We start from the raw sequence: 27,048 nt of genomic DNA, 5'->3' as shown, positions 1-27,048 counted from the left end.
CGTGAGTGTTGGACCATCCAGTGGAACACGGTCAACCCTCCAGATGCACTTACCTGGAAATACCTGACTCCTTCCCTGAGTATCCATAGCTTCCATTAGCTCCTCAGCTCCCTCCCCTCATCCTTGCTGAGCTGTTGACTGGACTGATTGTGTGTGTGTGGTCAGAGCTGTTGTGAGTTCACAAGCCCAGTGGCCATGAAGCACCTAACAGACACCATTCCACAGCCTTCCTCTCCATCTTCCCATCTCTACCCCCCTTCCATGATACTTCCTGAGTCTGAGGATCAGGAGTTGTGATCTGCAGACCCACTATGAAATTAATTTTGCCACTGTTTTGAATTTTGATGTAAATATTTTGAGATAGAGGATTGCCAAAGGGGTTGCAACCCATAGGCTGAGAACCTTGGAATTAGTCTCTACTCAAATAAAATAAAGCCCTTAGTACAGTGAACAAACCTCTGTAGTTTTTTAGTTCTGGTTTTAATCTACTACATCTTAGTAATCTTCTCACAAATGAAAAATTATAATAATTGTGTCTACATGATAAACAACAATTTCCCAATGCCAGATTTTTGCCTATATTTCTCATGAAAAAAACTGTGGGGTTGTTTTGGGGAGCTAGACCGGGAAGTTGGTTCCCCACGTAAAGCATGCGCCACACAAGCATGGGGACCGGGCTCATCAGAATCCAGGGAAAACTGCACTTGTAACCTTGGCAGCAGGTGGAGACAGGAGAATCCCTAGAAACTTGCAGGCTAGGTAGCCTGCTTAGCAGCAGTAACATGCAAAAGAAAGCCCGTGTTTAAGAAGGGGGACAACAAGGACAAATCTCTAGAGTTGTTCCCTGACTTCTGTATGTGCACTATGGCATGCATGCACATGTGGTCGCACACTAGAACCTATGTGCTCATGCACACAAACATATACACAAAACGTATTTTTCCATCATAATATTTTTATTGATTATTTAGGTGTTTCACATCATGTACCCAGACCATATGCACTTCCCATTCCTCCCAGGTCTGCCTTCTGCCTTGTGACTCCCCACCCCTGAAAAACGAAGAATAAAAAAAAGCCACAAGTCCAATTTGTATTGCCCATATACTCACTGGAGATGGTCAAAATCCTAGTAGCCAGCTCCTTAAAGAAAACTAAGTCTTTCTCACCCACACCCCTGCCAGAAGTCTGCAATAGAGTTTTTAGTGTTTTGTTTTTGTTTTTGTTTTTCTTTAAAAGCAGTTGGCATCTATTCTGAAGGTAAATCTCTCATTTATTTCAGGATTTAGATGACCATGCCAAAAATCTCTTTAACAATTTCTCAGTAACAGAGGTATTAATATTTCCAGTCCGCCAAACAAGGCTCCTGGCTGCTATCTGGATTCCTACATGCCCTTTCTCCCTCCATCTACTGCATTCTAATGGGGCCTCCCATATTGAAAATTCATCTGCAGCACTGTGTGTAAGCTTGGGGGATGATTTCAGAATCCCCAGTGGGATAACTATTGTGCAGTCTTACTGTGACTTGTAAAGTGTCCCCAGGTGAGCCACATCAACATCTGGGAACCCTGTACAATGCAGACTCTTGCACCTTCCCAGAGCAAAGCAGAAACTCTAAGGTTCAGGTCAAACAACTTGTGTTTTCACAAGTTTGTGAGTAGTCAGCATGTGTCCTGGAGCTTGAAAATCACATATCTTTAGAGAAAAAGAACTCCATATAGGAGGAGAGTCCCTGAGGAGGGTCACACAATCAGAAATACACACACATCTCATTACAAAAGAACATTAACCTTAAGGTACAGAAAATTTTCATTCCATTTGAACATCTGTTTTCTTTCTCTTTGTATGGGTGTTTTTGTCTGCATGTATGTCTGTGCTTCATGTGTATATAGTAGCCATGGAGACCAGAAGGGAATCAGATTCCCTGAAATTAAAGTTACTGTGGTTGTAAGACACACTATAGGTACTGGGTATTGGACCTGGAAGAGCAACCATCTCTCCAGCTTCCAGAAAATGAATATTTTGAAGACATTTGTGTATTGCATGGGAGTGGCTAATGTACATCATAAAGAGTAAGCTTGTCAGTCATGTGAAGTGGTTTATATGGAAATAACTATATAGATAAAATGAATAAAATGGTGAAAACTGAAGACCATTTTTATATGCTGTGAGAGCATAGAGTTATGAACATGAAAGTGTTTTCTTCTTTATTTTTACCGATGAAGACTATTAAAATAGGACCCAAGAGAAGTCAGCAAACTGGGACAAGTATAAATTTAAAATAATTAAAGGTCCTTTGAAACCTGTTGTTTAATTAGCTGACTGTTCATTTTAATGGATCTTCTTTGAGCTTACCTCTTCTGGAGGAGGGCAAGGGGCTGCATTGCAGTTCTGTTGCTGTTATTTGGGCCAGGATGGATGATGTAGTTTGTTTAAACTTCTGTAGCATGAGGACTGGCTTGTTGGGTTTTCTGTCCCTCCCGGTCCCCCAGCCATTTAGTCCCAGAGAAAATCACACAGAAGTCTCCATAAGATTATAAACTGATTGGCCCATTAGCTCAGGCTTCTTATTAGCTCTCGTAACATATATTAACTCATTATTCTTATCTATGTTAGCTGTATGGCTAGGTACCTTTTTCAGTGGGGCAGGTCACATCCTGCTTCTTCGGTGGTCTGGCAGGACTGGGAGGAATAGGCTTCCTCCTTCCCAGCATTCTCCTGTTATTGCCCCGCCTCTGCTTTCTGTCTGGTTGACTCGCCTATACTTCCTGCCTGGGCAATCAGCATTCATTTAAAACATGATTGACAGGATACAGACAATTATCCTACTCAAACTTTTTACATATTTTTCAGTACTGATACCTGGCAAAAGACAGCTTATTGGAAGGGGTAATTATGGTTCAGAGTTTAAGACTATGTGGCCTGTTGTGGCATGGGTGACATGGGATGTGACCATTGACTGAGAAGATGGCATTGCTCACTTCAGGCTGGACCTTGCCTCTGGGAACACCCTCACAGACATGTCCAGGTTGTGTCTCCTTGGTGATCCCAAATCTAGTTCTGCTGACAGAGCTCGCACCTGGATAAAGCTCTTCTCTGATTTTGTTTACAATTCTTTCTATTTTGAAATCTTACTTTGTTGATGATTATCTGTAGGAAACTCGCAAATATCAATTCCCTCTCTGAGTACTGTGTTTTGTCTCTGCAGACCTCACTAGTGACTGGAGCTGCAATCGCTTTAATCATCAATGCTTTAGTTATTTGATGTCTCATCCCTGTAAAACTTAGCAATGTGGAAATACACCAGAATAATAGACCAGTATGAACAATCTGTACTTGTGTATGAAATAGTCACAAACTACCCTGCTGAGCCAGTAGATTTCCCATGGGGCAAAATCTCCACACCTAGCAACATTCCTCTAGTGTTGTGAGCAGGGCATCATATGCTTTGAGATAACATAAGCATGAACGTGAGAGTTTTCTAAATTAACCAGAATGTATTCCCATAATAATGGGAATTAATAATAATAATAATAATTTGGGCTGTTCAAAGTATATTCTAAACAGCAAGCATTGTGAAAACTGGTGAAGACATCTGTAGAGATTGACAGTAAAGAGTTTCGCCAGCTTGTTAAATGACTCTAAATCACGATAGTTTGTGGTATGATGCTTTATTTACTCTTTTGGCTTCTGTGGTGGGATCTACCACCCAGCTGCCAAATAAATCACACACAGAGGCTTATTATTACTTATAAGTGCCTGGCCTTAAATTGGCTTATTTCTAGCCAGCTTTCCTTAACGTACATTATCCCATCTACCGTTTGTCTCTGGGCTTTTTTCTTTTTTTACTTCTGTATATCTTACTTTATTCTTACTCTGTGGCTGACTGGGTGGCTCAGTGGCTGACCCTTGACCATCCTACCCTCCTTGTTCTCTCTTGTTCCTCTATTCCTTTCTCCTTCTGTTTATACTTTCTGCCTGCCAGCCCTGCCTGTCCGTGCTTCTGCCTTGCCATTGACAATTCAGCTCTTTATTAGACATCAGGTGCTTTAGACAGGCACAGCTTCACAGAGTTAAACAAATGCACATAAACAAAAGTTCCCCGACAATAGTTGACTTTAGTAGTCTTTTCTGAACACTTGCATATCTTGCTGCAGTTCCTCACCACAGTGGTAGAAAACTTGCTGCTAAGACACAGACAGGACTTGAGTGACTTCTGAAGTTACACAATCTGACGAGGGTGGCACATGCCTGCAGTCCCAGTGTTGGGAGACTGGGGCAGGAGGACTGTGGGAAAAGGGCCAGCCTGAGACACATAGTGAAACTAAAGTCCATGGGCACAAAATGAAAGAGTCTCAATCTTTTCAAATCCTTTAAAGTACATAATGAAGCTGGGCGATGGTGGCGCACACCTTTAATCCCAGCACTCGGGAGGCAGAGGCAGGCGGATCTCTGTGAGTTCGAGACCAGCCTGGTCTACAGAGCTAGTGCCAGGACAGGCTTCAAAGCCACAGAGAAACCCTGTCTCGTAAAACCAAAAAAAAAAAAAAAAAAAAAAAAAAAAAAACACCATAATGAGTGGTAAAACTTGGGTCCAAACCCTCAACTTTTACATTAACCCTTTACTAGTAAGTGATGCTGATTTCTTTACCTGCAGCTCTTGGAGCATTCAGTATTCATTCTCTAATCTTCTAGAGAGAAAGTCCGGAAGAGTCTTTCCCAAGCATATTCAACCTTAGAATTGGTCCCCGTCCCTTGTTTTTCTTAGAGTGTCATCTTAAGTTAGGGAGAACTCTGTTTAGAAACGATACTATGGGTTGAAACAAAACTTTAAATTATTTAAAACTCAGAATTGTATTGAAATACAAGTTTTCTGGAACTTGCTTACCACTGTTTAAAAAAATAAAAAGTATCTCAAGGCCCTTGCTAATGAAGAGTAAATACTGGGTCTGTACTCAGTTTTGTCTGGAAATGATTCCCAAGGAAATAGGCAGAGACTTTGTAGGAAAGACAACGGAAATTTAATCGGTGCCATTTGTGCTCGGAATTTCCCAAAGTACTTTGTCTAAGAGATTCAACTCTTTCCTATAGATAGCTAGGAAATTGTTTTTAATCTTTCCTATAGCTAAAAGCGTGTTTACAATTTCAAGTAAGTGTTAGGTACATAAAATTCAAGTCCAGACTCCTGGAAGAGCACACTCCACTTCAAGCCTCCTATAGTGCTGGCTGTCAAATGCTAGTCGTTTAGAGTGGGGAAGGTGGTCCATTCCTGGGACAGAGGTGGAGGCAGAAGGGTCAGAAGCTGGGGGTCATCCTCAAACTTGCTATTTAGCCGAGGAAATGTGAGACTCTGTTTCCAACTAGATTAGCCTTTTTTAAATGATCTGTCTAGTTTTATGGCACATTTACAGTCGATTATAATAAATCACCCTGTGCCATTTTCCCTTAAAGTTCTCAGAATACAGAGTGCATTTCCCCTACGTGAACAACAGGGCTCATTCTGTCTATGCAGCTTGTCCCTTGTCTGCATCAGTCACAGTTTGTACGACTACTACAGATGCTCACCAGACGGCGTGGCTGAAAACGCGTCTTCTTCCAGTGTCAAAATGAGTCAGAGCTCTGTGTAACTTAAGGTACGCCATTATCTGTTTGAATCCCGTAATAAAACTCAGACAATTCTCTGATTGCCCGAATCATCTTGTTGAGTCTTCCACTGGTAACTGCTGGAAACTCTGAAGTCATCAGCTTTCTTTTGAGACATTTTCATAGCATACCTCTGCATTTTGTTCAACTTAATGCTCTTCCATCTTAAAAATCTCATAGTTCCAGGCCTTTTGTCTTTCATCTTAAGAAATGTGAATGTCCAGGAGCCCTAAGTAAAAGACAATAAATAATTTAGCTGGCAGTCAGGAGAAGGGTTTGCAGAGACACCTTCTGCAAACTGTCTTTGAATTAACTCATCTTGGATCAACGAAAAGGTCACACACATTGTTATTGACTTCGTGAGATTTTTTTCTTTGTCCTAAAATTTCTTCAGAATATTAAGTCTGTGTGGTGAAAATCAACTCACTATGGCTGGATAAGCCTGAGAGGTACCTAGATCTGTTGCCATAGTAACCGACCCTGGCACTGTCTTCTGGGACTCTGAGGGGAGGTCCAATGAGAGAGTCCTATTACCTGCTGCTGTTTTGACACATATTGATTTACTGCGAGTAACAAATAGCCAGAGTCAAATTGCAGACTTCTCCTGGTGATGAAAAATGGGCTGTTGTGCAAAAACGCAGAGTTGTGAATAAGTAGGGAGCCAGAGTAAAGCCTCCGCTTGTCTGTCTCAGGCACTGCAGGAGCAGCCATTACCCTGCACCTGGAAACCCGTGTTTGTACCCATCCATCCACCCTGGAAAGTCATGAGAGAGGCAATTTTATCTTCAAAACCAGATTAACGGGTTATGCTTGTTTTTGGGCCTTGTTTCCATCTATGTACATAAAATCCCAGAACATGGCTACTGTGCCCAGATCCATGGGAACGAAAAGGCACATTTTTGAACACCTCCCGTTCTGGTCCATTTGTCCCAGCACAGCATCAGTTTAGGCAAAGGAGCCCAAAACACTTAGCTGAATAAAGTAAATTCTGCATTACCTTCTTTTAGAGAATGTGTTTGCTCCTTTAAAGAACTTGAACTTGGTATTAACCCATGTTCATTGGTGCTAACAACAGGGCGTAGATGGCACTCTGGCAGGAATGGCTCTTTGGCACCTAACAAACGATAATAAACCCTGTTAGCCCTTTCTTCCTGAGGAAGTCATGTGTGGTAGAAAAATACAAAAATAATTATTTAAGGAGTTACCCCCAACTGAAAGAACTCAGATGGTGTTGGCTTTGTGGGTTGGTGTGAACTCATTGCTGAGCACAACTCGGCCTTCAGCACAACAGCTTATGCTTCCGAAGCACACAACTGAAAGGGGAACCAAGAAACTGTGACAAACCTCCCTGGAGTAGTCATAGCATCCTCCGCGGTGTGCCGACTCTCCAAGGTGTGGCATCCCTCTGCGGTGTGCCGTCCCTCCGCGGTGTGCCGTCCCTGCACAGTGGCAACGGTCTGCTCACTGTGATGGGACTTTCACATCTTCCTTCAGGAGTTCCAACATCCCTCCGCCAGTAGTTTCAGATAATTCTTATTTTGACAGGACTTATCAAAGACATTGGCTTATACACGATCTCATTTTAGTACTGTTGCTACTCTTCAAAAAAAGCCAATGTGATTTTTAATTTACGCATCCCACTGTTAGCTAGCAGAGGTTTAGTGACCTTGCAGAGGGCATCCAGACAGTAAGCAATAAACCCAGTTTAAATCGTATTACAAAATTATGGTATCTGAATTTCGTAAGTTTTAAATCTACATAATACATTTTCTCCTTTACATTTTCTTTAAGATGATAATACTTAGCTGTGTTTGGTGACACAAACCTTTAATCCCTGGAGGCAGGTGCAGGCAGAGCTCTGTTAGTTTGGGGCCCACCTGGTCTACAAAAGAGTTCCAGAACAGCCAGAGCTGTTACACAGAGAAACTCTGTCTCAAAAAAACAAAACATAACAAAACAATAAAACTAAAATTTGTCAGACATTTGCCTTAAAAAGAATAAAATGAACATTCCACAGTAATGTGAAATTGTAAGTTGATATTTTTTCTTCCTTTTGTAGTCTTCCCAACAAGAATAGTTTTGGTTTAAGTCATCTATGCTAGTCCAATGGGAGTTGTGTAGAGGGGAGAGGAATGAAGGGAATGGAGCAATTACACACAACATTCTGTGCTCTTGAATTATTGATGAGACTTGCTTAGCCTGAGGTGGAGAAACTGAATTATTTGTCTTTATAAGTCCGGCATAGTCCTCTCGTGGGCTCAGGCTGCATAAAGAGAACACAGCAGACCATGAGGAAATACATCCACGCTGGGCCATCGTGGAGCTTGTAGTGAGTGTGCACGGACAGGCGAGGCAGTACAATATCTCCAGTAAGAAGGGACAGTATGCTCATTTAATACTGTCTCCTATGCAGATAGAAAAGTCAGATTTCTGTATGGCCTGGTCACTTCTGTCCTTGCCTGACATTTCCCTCTAATTCTTGAGAGATTTTATTCATTTCCACTTCTTGGTAAGACTGTATTATCTGTGCTAAAGGCAGTTGGTGCCGTCCCCTTAATCACAACGCCTTGCAGCCCAGCTCACTGGAGGGGCACGTTCCAACATCCATAGCATTAATCATACTAATTGATATTTTTGACTTCGCCAGTAACTAATACATGGGAGTAATCATTTAAAATTTGGTAGCACATCGTTTTGTGTAAAATAGTCTCCTACCGCAGTGTCAGAAGCAAGAATATGAGGAACTCCTCAGTGGTTCTTAACCTCCCTAAAGCTGCGAGCTGTGACCTTTAATGCAGTTTCTCGTGCTGTAGTGACCCACAACCATAAAGTTATTTTTTGTTGCTACTTCATAACTGTAAGTTTGCTACTGTTATGAATCATAATGTAAATATCTGATACGGAGGCTGTCTGGTATCCAATCCTTTTGAAAGGGTCGTTTAACCCCCAAAGGGATCAGCACCCACAGGTTGAAAACCCCTGCTCTAGACTGTGGGAAGAACAAGGTATAGAACTTCTGAACTGGTTATCAGTGTGTTCCTTTCCTTGTGATAAAATGGCGAACAAAGCAACCTAAGGAAGGAAGCATGTCTTCTGCTGCAGTGTAAGAGTGCAGTCCACCCTGGGGAGAAGGCAGGGTGGCGACTGCAGGAGCAGGGTGCACAAAGACTCGACGCTGGAGGCCGGCTCTGCGTCACCTGTCTCCGCTGAATTCAGTCCTGCAGTCTGCTTTCCCAGGCAGTGGGACAGGTGTGCCTAGAGGTGTGTCTCCTGCCAGTCACGTTGACAGTTGCCGTTCACTGTCAGGTGTCCTTATGATAAATTGAGCTTCTTAAAATTGCTGAAATTACAAAATTAAAAAAATTACAAGTAAGATGTGCCGGTTTCCCCTCAGAAAGCATTAAAAGGTGAGCACTGCATGAAAGAACCCTCTCCTGAACGCAGCCCTCTTGGTGGCGCCAGCTGCTGTCAGTTAGCGTCTCCCAGAGGCTTGTGGTCCAACAGCTGCACACCGGCTCAGCCCTTGTCAACACCACTGAAATGCCTTATTCTAGCCCAGAGTTCCTTTATGATAGTTTGTGATGTAAACAACAGTTAGTGAGCCACGAATCCAGTGTATAATTGTATTTGAGATGCAGCCAGGTAAAGGGTTCTTTAGATTATTTTTGAAGACAACCTATCTGATGTTTCTGTCTCTTTCCCGGCAGTCCTCTTGGGTAGCCTTTTCCCTGCAATCCAGCCTCACAGACCATGGAGAGCAGAGACAATGGAGTCTTTCTCGGGCTTCACTGAAAAGCACATGAAGTGCAGATTAGGTTTCATGTTTGTCTTTAAACCTTTGCGGAGGGCAGAAAGTCTCCAGAGTTCCAGAGCACAGCAGTAACACCGTACACAGCACTATGCTAACTTGTCTCCATTTACACATGGGCCCGTCGTGGCTGTTGCCCAGCCTGGGGGTTGTTTTTGCTACTTACTGAGGGTGCTTTGAAATTCTGGATTATTGTGGGAAATGTAGACTCTCTTTGGGCATATGACTTTGTTGGCGACACATTGCCTCACTGCCCGAGAGGACTAAGGATAAGCAAGCAGCACTGCCTGTGTTCCTAGGGGACTCAGTGTAAGCCAGACTGTAGCTTACAGAAGGAAGTCCTGCAGACAGCCGTGCACACATGCTATAAAGCTCCACTCACAGATGTTAGGGAACGTCTGCTCAAGCTCACAGCCAGCATGAGAAGTGACGCGGGGTCTTAAGCAAGGAGGATCTCCTTTCACACGCAGGGATCACATTCGTCACATATGTATTTCCTCAACATCTTGTAACAACAACAGAATTAGCATTCCAGAGGAACTGGAATTTCAAGGTTATCTTAGCACCAAAGCTAGGAATAGGCTCTTTAGAGCCTGGTGCCCAACTCTAGTGGATCTGCTGAGTAATATAGATGCCTGTTTCCAGTGAAGGAAGACTAGAGATGAAATACTCTAAGAACAAAATGGAAGATGACCTGGGCAGATAGCCAACCAGAGAACTGCAGCCACGTTGATATCCAGTCATAGTAAAGGAAATTCTTACTTCCCAGACATGACTCAGCTTGCCTCCTACACTGCGTCTGTGCAGAAAGCCTGGGCTGCAAACTGCAACTCCCACTCCCTCTGAACTCTTTACTGAATTGTCCCTCAGATAGAACAGATGACTCCTTGTAGCCCCATGACCTTGGACTGTCCCAAAGTACATATTTGGTTACAACGGAAGGACATGAAAGCGAGATCACACTGCATGGCACACAGCTTTGTGGTGTGGGGTCTTGTCAGCGAGCAAGAGCCCGCCATGGTGGGACAGGATAGCAGGATCCTTTGCTTAACATCTTTCTTAGACTTTCTTAGGCATCCTCTGGGCTGTGGCATTCTGTGCGAACTGAGAGCTGCACCTGGTGTCTATCCCCCGGGAAAATTCTTCCCTCACTTGCTTCCTTTGTTTTGGAACAGGAGACCTCAGGACTCTAAAATAAGGGACCATCCTGACATTTGCATTTTGAAACACCAAGACCCGATATAGTGTGTAATTCCCAGAGGATGTGTGCCTCTCTCGTCTCAAACACTGTGCACCCCAGTGTTAGAAAACCATCCCCCACTTCAGGATTTAAAGAGATAGTCATTCTTATCGTAACTAACAAAAAGCTTCCTTTAATCTTGTCACAGAGGATCAGTTTGCATTTTTAGGTGCTGCCGGTTCACCATCTGCAGTGGAGATGGAGAGAGCTTTATGAACCTGTATCTTCTTGTTTCAGTAGGGTCTTCATGGTTGTGCCTATGTCTCCACAGCCAAAGCAAAGCAGACACTGAAGGTAATTTCCTAGATGCTTAGACCTCTCCCCTTCGCCTCCACTATAGAGCCTTGACTTCCAGTCAAACAAGGGCAGTTGGGCATCAGGGTTGATGGTCACATAGTTTTTTAGTAAAATATAAAACATTATTTCTCCCTGATTTTCTGCCTTCTACCTACCTACAGTAAATTTTTGAAATTTCTACAAATACAGTTTTTGCTTACATTTAAGTAAGAGACTCTTGTGATAGGAATTACACGCCTTTCAATTTTGGAATGTTTCTGCTCTACTCTTGTGCACAAATTGGCTTCTGCAGTTCAGCACACATGTGGCTTGGCCTCGTTTCTGTGCAGCACCCGTCCTCGTTCTGTTGCAGCTCTCATGCTCCCCATCATGCTTTCCCAGTTAGCACACACCCTGGTCTGTCTGTAGTGTCGCTTACACGGGAGAGGCAGCTTCTAGTTTAAGGTCCTGAGTTTGCCAGCACACATAGAAGGAAGGCCTGACTCATTTTCTGTATTATTCTTCTAGACGAGAATATGATCTAAAAAAAAAAAAAAAAAAACCAGTAAACTTCAAAGAGCTTTGTCTCATTCACAGAAATACATAATACATTTAAAAGAAACTCTTTTGTAATTTCTCTTTTCATGAGATGGTTGGTGTGTCTCAGAACTAATTTGTGAGAAAACTAATTCTAGAGAGAACAGTTAAATGCATCTCTCATATATCATATATTCTTGTTTGCTTACCATATGTGTGTTTCTACGTGCACATGCCTATGTACATATATATGTGTGTGTGTGTGTGTGTGTCCAGGCGTGTGTGTTAATGGATGTGGGTGCACATATGCATATGTGCACATGTATATATATTCATGTGTACATGTGTTGCATATGCATGGTTGTATGCTTGCCTGACCATGTGTATATGTGCACATGGGTGTGTACATATGCATGTATGCTTTTGTGTGTGTGATTGTGTGTCACACATGTGTTCATGTGTGTGCATATGCATGTGTGTGTCTCTGGCTGTACATATCCATTGTACATGTATATGTACGTGTGTATTCATGTATGAGTATGTATGTATATGTGTGTAGATGATTTTGTGTCTTTTTAGACAGCGTGTGTACTGAACTAGAGAGATAGAATATAATATGAAAACCTTAGGACTTTTTCCATTTTAGAGATAATCTTTGAATGAATTAATTCTTAGGCAGCAGGATTGTGCATGGGACGTTCGTAATGGAGGTGGATGTTGGCTCCCTTTCGGAAGCGTTAAGCAATGTGCAGAATCTGCTTTGTTCTTGCGCTCTTGCTTCTCTGCCACCATTTCCTCCAGAGAAGATGGTAGAAGGGTACACCCTGACAAGTTTCTGGGATGTCTTCCCATTTGGGTGTCTGTGTATTGTTCTTTCTAAACACAACACAGAATGATGATCACAGTGGTGTGTTTGTGGACGTTACTGCAATCAGAAGCAAGGCTGTTTCCTGTTTCTCACCAGAGACCTTGCGATGCTCACTTAAGGTGTATGTGGGTGAGACTCAAGAGCTGGCCCTTTTTTTAGGCCTGCAACACTCTGACGTCTTCAGTGAATGCAGTTCTTCCTGGGTCAGCTCTCTCTCTGGAATGTCATGAGCTTCCTACACAGTGGGCAACAGACATGGTCATGAAGGTCTGCCACACCTTATAGCCCAGGGATGAAATTAATTGTGCAGAAGTCTGCACAGAGTCAGCCACCTGACTCTTCCTCCTCCTGGAAGCTGCAGAGTGCATCTTGTTCTTCATGGGCACCTGCACTGTGTCCTGGAGTTGGCTTGACCGCTGGACTTCTCTAGCTTCTGTGGGCGCCTTATTAGGCTCTCTTCATTTCTGTGTCTTCATACGTTTTTCTACCCACTTGCTTCTTTTCTGTGCTTCGTGTTAAAGCACTTTCCACAGACTGAATTCACTTCACTCCTTTGCTGCTGATGTCCTGTGCCCCTCAGCATCCCTTCCTCTTGTTTGGGACACTGTGAATTTGCCGCATCTGTATATGGCTGGGGGAGCAACGCTCCTTTGAGCTGATACAGCAGGAAATGGCCCTGTCGCTGAATTCTTGCTGCCCAGACATTCTCAGTTAAGCACATTAATGGTCTGTTTTCTGTGTTTCATGTGGTTCTTCAGAATCTCTTGTGCTGTTTGCCCTACTAAACCATGCCATGTGGCTTATCTTTACGTTGTTCTAACTGACTTTGTTTATATGAATGGCTTTCATAACAAGATATATTTTGATTTCATTACAAGATATGTTTTAATATAAATTAAGAAGTACTTTGATCAAATGATTGGATAACAGAACATTTAATATTTATCTAGGAGACCCACAGTTGAAGTTCTTGGGAGAGTGTGTACAATGGTATTTGCACACTGACTTCAGGAACCATTGTTTTCTTGGGTGAGACATCAATATAACATCCCACAGTTAAACTTAAGATGTGTCTTCATTAGTCTTTAATGAGATGCATTTCTTGAGGTTAGATTTCTGGTGGGTGTCCCAGAAGAGTTTTTATCAAGAATCAAGAAAGGCCACTAGGAAAAAGATGAAGCCTAGAAATATGCTTGAGGAAAAAGCAGATGGCAATCAAATCATAGAAGAGTCAGTTCCCATCAGGGTTGGAAATGTCATGTATAAAGACCCGTCAGGACCTGAGAGGATGGAAGAAGGAACAAAGATATAATCAGACCTTATCAAGTCTGTTGAAGAGCAGCCTTGAGCCCAGAGCACAGAGGAGGAGGGCTGATGAGAGGCTAGTGTGGAAAGGAGATAAGAGCCAGGCAGACACACATGGAGGCTCACAAACAGCTTCCTTTGCCATAGGAACATTGACTTTCTCTTGAAGCATAAGGAGATTTTTAGAGAACTTTGTAGAATCAGAAAAATATGAACACACGACAGTGTCTATAAGTCTGGTTGCATTATAGAAAATGTTCCAGAAGTGTGGGGACTGGAGGAATGCTAGCCAACCGTATTGGGCTGGGTAATGTGTGTATCAGGTCTGTGACCATGTGCCCAGGATCTTCTGCTGATATATAGAGTCAGCAAGGTGGCTGAGCAGGGGAAGGTGCTTGCTGCCAAGACTAATGACGTGAGTTTCAACTACAACCTGAGTTTGATCTCCTGGACCCATAGGTAGAAAGAGGGAACCAATTTGTCCTGTGACCTCCACATGCCTGGACACACATGCATGCACACACACACACACACACACACACACACACACACACACACACACACACACGTTGGTTTTATTGAACAATCGCATAGGTTCAGCTTTCCCCTAAATATTGGGGTTTTTTAGTGTGGTATCACTGCGGCCAGGGAGGTTATTTAAAGCGGAGGCACTAAGGCCATCTTTGCTCCTCAGCAGTAGCTAAACACGACATTCTGGCAGTGGTTGCCTCTTCATGCATCTGCTTGGCATAGTGTGATTTCCAGTAGGTTGTGATTTCTTCTTGTTAATAAGGAGTTGCTTTGGTGAAACTTTTCACAAAGTAGAGTTGTAGACTCTTCACAAAAACTAAAAAAAGAAGGACAGAAAATGGCATTTTTATTCTTTATAGCAGTAGGGTGTTTTAAAAAATGTCTTGGTAATATCAGTTGAGAAGAGTCAAATAAATTGACAAAAATCATAAAGTGATATTCCTATCAACAACTTTTCAGACATTTCTTACTCTGAGTTCTTTTCCTCCAGATGTTGCCCAGATCCTGCAGCTCTGATTTGCCTGGTGATTTAGCATGTGTTTCACTCAGCATAACACAGCTATAAAAATGTGCTTCTCTGCCCCCTCTAAGCCCCACAGTGAGCCCGTGGCATTTATATTAAAACTGCACCTTGTGCCAAAAATCCTCTCTGGTGTATTCTCCAGCCATTTACAAATTTCTCGACATGAGTTCATTACACACACACCCAGAAGCAGTGGTTCCAGATGTGTGGCTGAGTTGAGAGCTTCACATAGACGCTAATGCATTTTTCTCTTAGGAAGTCTGCAAATTGTTCATAACCTGCAGACATTCTGCACCTCCCATGTGCCTGGTTGGGTGATACAGGCAGGGTAGTGAGCAAGGCATGTCCATCTCCAGGGAGTGGGAGAAGGGCAAGGCAAAGACACTCAGATGCAAAGAGTAAAAGTCCAGATATAATGATTTCCACCTTAAAGCCCATGGTTTCTGGCCCTACTTCTCCATTTTTTTTTTTTTAACTATAATCGGTCATCAGTAAGCATGGCCGTGCACTTTATAAACAGCATGATGGTCCAGTTTGGTTCTCTGACCATCGTTTTTTTATGTCCTGACTGATCACTGACCAATGCCATCTTAAATGCCAATAAGAAAGAAGACACAGGAACAGAAGAACCAACCACTGCCAGTCAGATTGGGTGGTTTGGAGGTCTGTGAGTCACTCTGATTGGGTGGTTTGGTTATAAAGTCACAGATTTGGTGGTTGGAGGTCTGCAGTGTGACTACATGAAGAAAGAACTTTTGTCAACACTGCTCATTCATTTTCCCCTCAAAATAGAGGTATAGTTATGAAAGTTAGACACTACAGAAAAATTGGAGAAGGCCGGAGCCACGAAATGTGGAAAAGTCAGAGATGTAATGAGCATTATTCTGTAGCTGCAGAGAATGTCATGAAATAAGACTCTATGCAGCCGCAGTCATAACTAACCGTGCTTAGCTCTGCATTCAGAACGAGGGGTTCTCACGATCACCAAGACCACACAACCTGTCTCTCTTTCTGCTCTGATATCATGGTGGACCTGAGGCATGTGGCAGGCTTTGGTATGGTTTCCATCCTGGCGGCCTCATTTGTTGCTCTCCTGTAGTTGACATATTTGATCATCGTGTCATCCTTTCATGAGGATCATAAAGTTCAAAGGAAGCACTGCTAGGATTCTAGGAAGAGCTCAGAGTGGTGGCTGCCTTCACACAGTCCAGGCTAGCTTGGGCATGTATGTCACATTAACTAATAAAAAGAAAGGACATACTCCTGCAACTCACACGTCTCTCTGATGAGACTTGAGGGGTGAGTTCTATTGGGGGTGCAGTTGTCGGCCACTGATCCGTGAACAAAGCTAAGGGTTTCCATCTAACAACGTAGTGCGGTATTTGTGTCAGGTGGTTTGCATATGCGGGCGGTAGATACCTCCTGAGGGTAAAGAGCTAAGTAAGTTCCTCAACGTCAGAATACTCGGAGAGTGAAGGTGCCTGGCTGATTTGAGCTAGACTCATTAATTCTCTTGACAAAATTTGCTGAGGATTTATAATAGACTTGGTGCATGTTAGATATTAATGGACTTAGACATGTGAGACCAAAGTATAGAAGATTCATCTGGAAACCCTTCCAAAAAAGGTTTCCAAATCCATCAGTGTCTTGGGGATTTGATGCAGAAGAGAACTTTTAGAGGGTGGTGAAGTGTGTGTGTCCTAGGAGTGGACGAACTCAACAACGGAAGCTGCAGAGTGCAGCAGATGTTTGGATAGTGGTGGCCAGTTTGGTGAAACTCAGGAGGGAATTCAGAGAAGGCTGCTGTGTCTTGGTCGTTTCTGCTGGTGACAGTGTCACAGTGAAGGTGAGTTATAATGAAAACAGCCTCTTCCTTTCACTCGTAATTCAGGAGACCCAAGGCGGAGGGGTCACCTCTGGTAGGACAGTGCCATGTGGAATCAGGACGTTCACACGTGTGTCATCCTCTCTCTCCCTTAGAAAGCCACGAGTATTGGTTCCCAGGTCACCAGACCTTAACCTGACTACCCTGGAAAAGACTGTCCTCTGAACACCACCACCATGTTAGTACCCCACCATATTTATAACACAGTTGGGACAGAAAACACCATAGCAAGGAAAACGATAGATTAGAGATAATTGTAGAGGACCTTGATGTAAAGCAATTATTTTATTTTTAAATTACAATGCAATTACATTGTTCCCCTCTCACTTTTCTCCCTGCAACACCTCAAATGTACCCCTTTCTCCTTCTCAAATCTATGGCTTCTTTTTAAAAATACATTTTTCTCCGCTTCCCTCTCCCCTTCTACCTTGTCTCATGACGCTCACACTCCCAATTTACTCAGGAGATCTTGTCCTTTTCTTCTTTCTGTGGAGATCCATGCATGTCTCTCTTAGGGTCCTCTTTGTTATCTAGGTTCTCTGGGATTGTGGACTGTAGGCTGGTTTTTCTTTGCTTTACTCATGAGTGGCTTTTAGACATAAAGCAAAGAAATGACATTCTGAATTGTGAATTTTGCATCACAATTAGAGAGAAGCTTAAAGAAAATAACCAGACAGGAGTGTGTATAAATTATAGTTCAGGGGCTGACAAGATGGCTCAGCAGGTAAAGATGCTTGTCCCCAAGACTGGTGTCCTGTGTTCAGTCCCCAACACTTACACCGTAGAGGAGGGAACCATCTCCTAGATGTTCTTCTCTAACTCCCAAGTGTGTGCCATGGCGTGTGTATCTTCATACCACCCTCACAAATAAATACGCGCACGCTTTGTGAAGCTGGGTGTCTGGGGTCCCGTGCTGCCGTTTGTTTGCTGCGCTGCCCCGATTGCTTGTCAGTCTGACTGCGGCTCTTCTCTGGTGCGAACTGCTGCGCCCTTTTGCTGAGGCCTGGTCATTTACTCATCCAGCAACAATCTACAAATTCATCTTTTGGTTCCTAAGAATTGAGCTGTGAAAAACAGGGCTCTAGTTAAGAGATACTCTTCTAGCAGGATGCAGATGAGGGAGCAAACGCAGAAGGTACTGCAGTTCTGATAAGGTCAAAGGGAGTATTTGTTCAATGAGAAATGGGCTCTAGAGTGACCCAGTAAGTGTGGTCTGCTGGGTACCAGTGTGCTGAGGAGGGGCTTGAGGAGAAAAAAAAATAAGCTCGGATATAACAAGAAAAGTGAAGATTCAGGTTGATTGGTTTATCTGAAGACTGCAGTTTGTATTTGAGCATTTCTGGGCCCTGCCATCAATGAAGGCTTGCAAACCCACTTTAGGTTTGAGATTAGAAATTGCGGCGTTAGGAGCGACACTGCCCTCTAGTGGCCTCCTGTGCTCACTTACACACATTCGCAGGCTGGTCTCTGCTCCCTTTCCTGTACCGAGGAGCACAGTGAAGTGTTGCCGCTTGCTTGTTCTATTAAATTCATTCATATTCCGTACTGTAGGAGAAAAAATGGGAAGCAATTCCGGGATGGCGACTACTGCTGAGGAGGAAAAATACATTTATTTTCGTAGCCGAGTGGGATTGGAAGCAGGAACAGAGCTTGCCCTGTTGGGCAAGATGACTTGCATGTTTCAGTCCGGGTGTGATCATTATGTAAACTAGAGGCGACAATGGTCCCATTAAGGCTCATCTGTTTTTCATTTTAGTTTTGTTCTTTTGGCAGTATAAAAAAAAGAAAGAAACCACCCTAGATTCAGAGAATAATTTTATTCTGTGGTGTGGGTATAAATTCTTTCTCCGCACCCACAGAAAGATTGTGAAGAATGAGTCTGGGATGCTTTCTGTCCCACACCCTGGTTCACATTCGCCTTTGTTCCCATCCCTCTGCTGGAGAAGGCAGGCGTTGCGGAGGCAGAGAAGGGAAGATTAACCCTCGGGACCCTGGCTCTGCGCTAGTGCTAGCGGGTGGCCGGTGGCTCCATCCATCTCACTGTGCTGTTTCCAGGTGAAGGGCCTTGGGGAGGTCTTTCTGCCAGGGTCCCCTCTGTCTGCCCATGTCCTGGCACTCCAGTGTCACCAGCATTACTGTTATTTCAACCCATCAGCCCTCTACACCTTCCTCTGAGTAGTCTTTGCTCCCAAGTTACTCATAGTAGACCCCGCCCCCTTCACATGGGGGCACTCATGATGCTGCAGTTCATCTTTGCTGTGTCTTGTTCTTCAGTATTGCAGACCTTAGGACTCAGTTTTCATTGCACGTGATAAATATTCTGTTCTCCTGCAGTGTCTGCTCCCTGCACCCCTGGACATTCACCACACCAGTTTCTGTTCTCCTGCAGTGTCTGCTCCCTGCACCCCTGGACATTCACCACACCATAAATGAGTTGTGCTAAAACAAACCAACATCTACTTGATGCAGTGTAGAATTTTTGACAGTTCTGAAGCTCTGGAGATAAAGATGTGGCAGTCACGTCAATGACTGCGGTCAGGATTGGCAGATATATATAAATGAATTACTGGTGACTCAGAGAAGATGAAACGTATTTTTTCATCATGGCGTCTCTGTAATTCTGTTCCCCAGGGAATCCAGGAACTTAGTTTCTCCCTCTCAATACTCTGCAGAGGTATGTGGGGGGGGGGGGGTCTTAAGAGACACATATGTCCCAAAGTGGCAGTGTCTACAGGGAAAGATGAAAAATGAGAGCACATGTGGGCCCCAGAAGAAAGTTCTGGAAATGTCGCTTCACTCTTCTGATTACATCTAATTCACTGTAACTAAAGCCCGTGACCATATCTAGCTGACTTCATAGGGAAACTTTAAAAGTAAAAAATAGGTTTTTTTCTGCACTGTAGGAAGAGAAATGATGGCAGAAGCTGGCTGGTTCTTACCAGAAGTCTCTGAAACACACCACAGTGAGTAGGTACCTGCTCACCGAACATTATCCGAGCCCTGGAGTTACAGCTCTGACCCTGTGATTGATGATAGAAATTGAAAGGGTGAGAGTTACTAATACTAAATTTTTTGAGTGTTATTTGTAGATGTTTATTCATTATTAGTTTTGTGTACATATGTGGAGATATGTTTGTGCATGTGAGTGCAGTGCCCTCAGAAGCTGGAAGGGCGTCAGCTTACTCTGGAGTTAGAGTTACAGGCAGTTGTGAGCCACTGAACATGGGTAATGGGAACCAAACCTGGTTCCTGGAAGAGCAGTACATGTTCTTAACCCATGAACCATCTCTCAGTCCCCTGGGTGCTATTTTTTTCTTTATTTTTGTCTTGTTTTACTATTTTGCGGCTTACATGTAGAACAGATACCAGTCAAGGATGGTTTTAATGAGGATTAATATATTTTTATTGTAAAATGTATTCTCTTATAAGCAACTTAATTATAACTTGGACTCAAAGCTAAATTCAATCAGCCATCTGTGCCTATAATTTTTAAAGAGAATATTAATGAAATAATATGATTAAGAAATAATAAAAGAATTTTAATGAAAATATATGGTTATATAATGTCTAATGCTTTTCAAAGCATTACAGATTAGAGCATTTATTTTGCAGTGTCTCCTTCAGACCAGATAGATTTACATAGGAAAGCCTGAGATATGAGCAATCTGCCTAGAGACAAGTGATCAGTAAGTGGCAGGGTCAAGACTGAACCATGTTCATGAGGAATTAACGCCCTGTTCTTCCTTTTGACAAGCCTGAGGGGAAGCCTGGGGGATGGAGGGAAAGGGTGACACATGTTCTGTAGCCTTCTTAGGAAGCAAGCAGTTTAGGAGGGAAAGAGTCTATGGTATTTACATGGTAGCTAGTTCTTAGGCGGGCTGCGAAGAGAATCTTGCTTAACAACTGCAGTAAAGATCGAGGGACAGAGTAGCAGAGCATGTTGTTCTTTGATCAATAAGGGACCCTGGCACTAAAACATCCTGTGGTCTACAGTGGGCTGTCACTAAGCAACCAAGTGCAGCTTGCTTTGAATTCTGAGCTATTCACAGAGGCAGAAGGTCTCCCTGAAGGCTCTTCAGAACTAGCCCACGTAGAGAGCTAGATGAAATTGCATGCAAGGGCACGATGGCCCCTTTCACAGGATATTTCCTGGCACAGGTCCTTGTGGGGCTATTGCAGCAGGTCAAATTGGTGCAGCTGCCACTTGGCCTGATCTAGAATTTCTTATTCAAGCTTTAATTAAAATCTCTAGCAAAAGCTGTTTATCATTTCTATTTTGTAATTTTTCTCTGTCAGAGAAAAAAAAGCTTGGTGCTCAGCCCTTCCCATGTGTCTGTGATGCCTTTGTTTCTGTAGGAGGGCTCTGATGATCTTTTCAAAAACTTGTAGGTTTGTTCTGGGAATGTCAGTAGGAAGAAAACCGTAATTGGTGGTCTGGATTCAGGGCTGAAGATAAGGAACTGATAAGCATCAAGGTTTTTTTTTTTTTTATTTTAACTCACTGTAATGCATTATCAAGTCAAAAACATAATATCAGCAGCAATCATTTTTATAATGGTCTTCCATAAGTCTTGGTCTTGAGCTTGAAGAAGTAGGGACCCTAGGTTAGAAATTACAGTCATTTGTATTTTGCAATGACAAGGATGCTTGGGTGAAAAAGAAAATAAGGTCATATTATAACAACAGTTGATTCTTAATGCAAGTCAGTTAATATTCTGCATAGTGTTACATTATGCATATTTTTGATTGATTTAAGGGACTATGTTATTTCTTAAGCAGTAAATTTTGCTGAGAAATTCTTTCAGTATTATAGTGCAGACTAACACTAATTTTATACTACAATGTAATGTAGATCTGGCAACCTAAGATATAAATCTTCTGTGAGAAGGATTCATCATATCTAGGACATACTGTTGTGAAAATTAGAGGAGATACTAGCCTGTAGCTTTACTCACAAGACTCTAATGAAGGACAGTTAGCACCATCATCACCATCACCATTGCATCCCTTCATCATCATCACCATCATCATCACCATCATAACTTCTGTCACCCTCATCATCATTATCATCACCATCAGTGTCTTCATTTCATTATCACCATCCCCACCATAATAATCATCACACAATCACTAGCTTCTTATTCCTTCAAAACCCAGTGTTGAAAGAGTAGAAGGATCTCTTAGCTCCTAGCCAATCAATAACTGTTGTTATTACTCAATAAGGTTTAGACCCAGCTGGTCTGGGGTTTTGATCTCTATTGAAAAGTCAGCTTGGGAATACTACCCTGGAAGGACTCCTACTGTCACTGTCAGCGGGAAACTTTGACTGGCTGGTATCTAAGGTACTTTCAAGCTCAGAAAGCTTACCTTTTTTTGTCTCCCATCAGTATCTGCAACTCAGCCGTACACAGTGGTGTGTGGCAGACCACGGATCTTCTGGAACCTGGTTTTCTTATTTATAAAAGAGATACGTAAATGGCATCTTTCCAGATTATTTGGCATAAAGAACCAGGCGTGTTATGGGAATTTCTCATGCCGCATCATCTAAACTTTAGATTCATTTGGTCCTTCTTCACAGGCAAAGCTTGCTAGGTTACTCACCATGCTAGTAACCCCAATTGTGGATACCCAACTTTCTGGATCTTTCCTTCAGTCCGAATCTCAGAATAGCATTCCACCTAAAATGTTCTTCTGGGTGTCTTCTCCTCCCATGTAAAGCCCTTAACTATTACATCTGCTCTCCCTCATTTCCCATACCTGCTCTTGCCTCTGACTGCTAGGACTAGGGTCATGGTTTAGATGTATCTTCTGACTACTCCATCTTCTAGGATGACTAAGAGGTTGCAGTAGGCCCGACACAACAAATTCCTTGCCACATTATGAGAATACCCTCATAGACAGAGGAAAATAGAAGAATAGAAAAACTCCATCATAGCCTAAAGCAGTGGTTCTCAACCTTTGGGTTGTGACCCCTTTGCATTGGAGGGGGGTGTCAAATGATACTCCACAGGGATCACCTAAGACCATCTACATATCAGTAATTTACAATTCATAACTAGCAAAATTACAGTTATGAGGTAACAATGAAAATAATTTTGTATTTGGAGGTCACCGTAACATGAGGAACTATGTTAAACAGTCACCACAGTAGGAAGGTTGAGAACCACCGCTCTAAATGCTATGTCTCTATTGAAAGAACACTCAGAACACCTTGTTGACGCAAGCTGGGAATGCCTCCTCATCCCAGTACAGCCTATGTGAATCACTACATTATTACCAGGGGGAAACATCAGTCAGAAAAACAACTAACAAAACGTCCACTGCACTCAAAGCGCATCCTCTAGCCTGCATAGCTGATGAAGGTCAAGTGTACCTGGTGCTCCGCCACCTCCTCGTTTACTCATCCCGGGGGAGGGAGAGTCTGTGCTCTGACTCACGCTGATGCATGACCCCATTGGAAACTGCTTTCTCTCTCTGCTGATACAGCTTGCTCTACCAGAGCAGAGCTAATCACAGAGTGTCAGAGGGCACTGGCCCCAGAGGTTTAACCTTCAGGAATGAGATAGGCCAGCATACAGCAGTGGACTTGTTGATTTTAGGACTTTGTTGTCTGTTGGTGGAGAGGGATGCCTAGGCACCTCCACAGCTATGCCTTGGCAGATTGTGTGAATGGCAAGGTTCTTTGCGACAGAGGCCTCCATCTTGGCTTTGTGATCACTTCTGCAGAGCTTGGGTGTTTGGCTCAGACTTCTGCTAACCTAAGTGCTGAACAAAGGGCCATCTTCTACCTGAAGGAGATTTAGAAAGCTGCCCAGTTCCCCTCTTCAGGGATAAGAGTCTGTAGGAAGGTAGACAGCCAAGAACTTGTGAAGGGTTGATTTAGTGTTGTGGGGGAAATATCACACAATGGGAACGGCTTGTATGGTAATACTGAGAATGTTATATGTGCTGGCCTATAATTGAGTCTAAACAAAGAGGATTACAGTCATAAAAAGACTACTCTGAGATGTTCAGGAGGTAGTTTTCCATGGAGAGATTTAATTAAAGCAAACCAAACCACACCCCCACAAACTTATGGTCTGTCTTTCTTTCCCAAGATAAATCCTGCTAGTGAGAGCTCTACCCCCAGCAGCTTAAAACATTCATCATTCATCTTTGTTCCTTTACAACTATCATCATGCTTGCTACCTTGTATTTCCGAAAGCAGATCTGTATTCCTACTGGCTTAGTTCAAAATTATACAAAGGAACTAACACTATAACGGTTATTTTAAAGCAGGAGCCTTCAAAACACCAGTGGACATTCTAAGAATTCCTTGAGGTGGGTTTTCATGATAAACCAATCAGATTAGTCCTGTGTTTCATTGCTTACTAAGTTACCCTAAGCCCACTTGTCTGCTGTCTTATAGGCAGACATCCACTTACTCATGATGCAAGAAGCGATCATGTGTCTGTTATACAGAAGGGTTAGCATTTGGGAAGAGTAATATAGGTAAAGTTAGTTACCTATACTAATTAATAACTTACACGTAAAGGTGTATCTAGGACATTGTATCCCTTGGCTGAGAGTGGACCCCAGGGCTTCGTGCATGATGGGCAAGTTCTGTGGGTCTGAGCAACATCCCCAGCTGCTCAGAACACTGAACTGTGTGTAGTCTTGAATCCCAGTGCTGTATCTAATCACAGCATGTGACCTTGATCAATTTACTCCATAACTCTGACCCTTAGCTACCAAACCACCAACGAAACAGCGACTACCTTCCCTTATAGTGACAGAAGCCGTGGGTAAGATGCAGTGCTCTGTACAAAGCAACCCATACTGCAGTTACTGTACTGCATTCACTATAAAATTAATTATGTATTCACACAGTGAAGTGTTATGTGTGCAATTTACATACATTTGCATATATATATATATATATAGTTATAGCCACATCATCTGTATTTATTTATAATTTGCTTTCACACAAATATTCAGGACTCTGAAAGCACAGCAGTTTAAGAATTCTGAGCTCAGTAAGTACAAGAGGTGATGCGTTGGTGAGAGGTGTTGAGTGATTCTTGTTGGCTTCTTTTGCACAGATAATATTTCAACAAAGCAGCACTAATTTCTTTATGTGCATGAACAAACCCACGTACTTATGTGCTGCTGCCCCCTAGTGCTCAGACTCAGTAAATACAGTTCTGCTGTGATCATGTGGGTCAGAAAGCCCCTGGGTTTGTCTTCCTCCTTCCCACTCCCCTCCCTCCCTCCCTCCCTCCCTCCCTCCCTCCCTCCCTCCCTCCCTCCCTCCCTCCCTCCCTCCCTCCGTCCCTCCCATCCTTCCTATAATTTTATTTTATCACTGAGAATCTCCAACATGAGCACAATGCATTTTGGTCGTATACAACCTTTCCTCTCCGTTGTCAACTCCAGTAATGCCACCCCCCCTTACTTCTATAATGCAACATGTCTCTTATTTGGCCTGGGGGTGTGGCTCATTGGTAGAGCTTTTACCTAGCAGGTATGAGGCCCTGAATTTTACTACAAATGAAAGCCACAAAGCACCACCCAACTCAGCGAAACTGAAGCCAGTAAACCAGTTATTAGTATACACTCATCACACTAGGCCATTTTCTTTGATTCCCGACTTCACTATGGCTTACCACGTGACATTTTACCTTGCTATTTTTTGAAGCAGTTTTCACATTGGCTGGATAAATCTGCTGAAGTGTATTGATTCCCTTTTCCTTTTAAAATATGCAGTAATGAATCTGCAGCTGGTTCAATGGGAGGATTTATTGGCTTCTTGCTGCTTATGAGACTCATTCAGAGTCCGAGTGACTCTGAAACAGCACACATCTCCTTACAACTAGAAGGCTCCTTCTGGCAAGGCCTGCCTGCTCTACTTCAGAAAGGGTCATGCTATCCCCTCCCCTCTATTCCCACTGCTGTTATTGAAATGTTACTTTATATTGCATGATAATTATCTTAAGGAGTACAAGTGACCCTCAAAGGGGAACTAGGAAGCAGGAGAAACAAAATTATGGTTGAGGTTGGGAAATGATTAAGGTGTAGGTTGTGTGTGCTTTCAGAAAAGGTGTTCACAAAAGTTTAATCCTCCGTATGAAGCACTCATTAGCAGCCAAAGTGGGAGTTGAAGCTGTTGACATACAGATGTTTCCTTGTTAGACCATTACATCTCTTGCTCCACCCGCACTGGAAGAGCAAGAAATAATTCCAGATACTGCTAAACGCCAGTCTGGGGATACGGATCAGTCGGAGTGTTTGGTTAGCACTCACCAAGGCTTGGTTCCATCCATAATACTGTGTAACTGTGAATGGTGGTACACACCTGCAGTCGGGAAATTGGGTGGTAGTGGCAAGAAGATCAGGAGTTGAAGTTATCTTTGACTACATAGCAAACATGAGGACAAACTGGGCAGAGAGAGAGAGAGAGAGAGAGAGAGAGAGAGAGAGAGAGAGAGAGAGAGTAATTGATTAGTTTCTAACTGTCCCTGGGCTGAGAAGCAGAATACAAAATCTTTTTGTGATAAGGATATATAAAGACTAATTTTTATATTTTAGTTTAGTGTTTGCAATAGTTGGGGACACATCTTGCATGATCCAGTGACAGAGTCAGGATCAAACGCTACCAGGTGGTGAATTTAGGCTTGCAGGGTTCCACCCATCCATGGGCTGGCTCCTCTGATGATAAGGTCTCTTCATTCTCTTGGTCACAATCACCATGCATACTGCTGTATCATCCTCAGCAAGCCCAACACACCCTGTCAGAGTTATGTTTCATGCCTCTGGCCACGTCCCAGTGCCTGGTTGTCTCACATACACTTCCGTAAAGCCTGGTTTAAAGAAAATATTCCTCTTGTACACAGCTGCTTGGTGCTCACTGCACTTTTTTAGTTTCCACTGAACACAGTTCATATCATTGCATGTAACAAATTTTTTTGTTGTTGTTCTTGTGATTAAATGTCATAACACTAATGTTCAGAGATCAGTAATGGTTGCCAAGGTTCCTTGATGTAGGGTCCTATCAGAGACAAAGGACCTATCTGTGTACTGTCCTGCTCTTCTTACTTCAATGTTTGCTTCTTCATATTCCTTTCTTTACGCCCACTATGTGGCTATACAGGCTAGAGCTGAAGTCACCACATCTGAGTTTCAGAATGGAAAAAAGGAGTAGAGATGCCCAGGACTTCCTTTCTAGCCATCTCCTTGTGGATGATGAGAGCCACATAGTTACTGAGCTACAAGGAAATCTGAGAAACTGAGTCTTTTTACATCCTCTCCTTTAGAATAGAAACCAGATGAGAGGACATTAATATGGGGGTGTGAACTATGACCCTCAGTTGCATTTAAGGCTTGAGTCTCATCTCATAGCCACCCACAGCCACTTGCTGAGAGTCTGTTATGTAATGGACTGTTAGCATCTACAAAA

General features: G+C 43.0%; 1 protein-coding gene across 1 annotated transcript in view; it reads left to right on the top strand.

Moving 5' to 3' along the window:
- Gas2 (growth arrest specific 2) overlaps positions 1–27,048 on the top strand; it is a 70,632-nt gene that overhangs the window by 28,640 nt on the left and 14,944 nt on the right. The window contains exon 6 of the mRNA XM_050122128.1: positions 10,929–10,982. Within this exon, the coding sequence (XP_049978085.1) occupies positions 10,929–10,982 (54 nt within the window). The remainder of the gene's footprint in view (positions 1–10,928; positions 10,983–27,048) is intronic.

Source organism: Alexandromys fortis, unplaced genomic scaffold (genome assembly GCF_014885135.2).
Source record: "Alexandromys fortis isolate MF-2015 unplaced genomic scaffold, M_Fortis_MF-2015_v1.1 scaffold_170, whole genome shotgun sequence".
NCBI lineage: Eukaryota > Metazoa > Chordata > Mammalia > Rodentia > Cricetidae > Alexandromys > Alexandromys fortis.
Note: the sequence above shows the minus strand (reverse complement) of the source record. Positions and strands in the feature narration are given on the sequence as shown.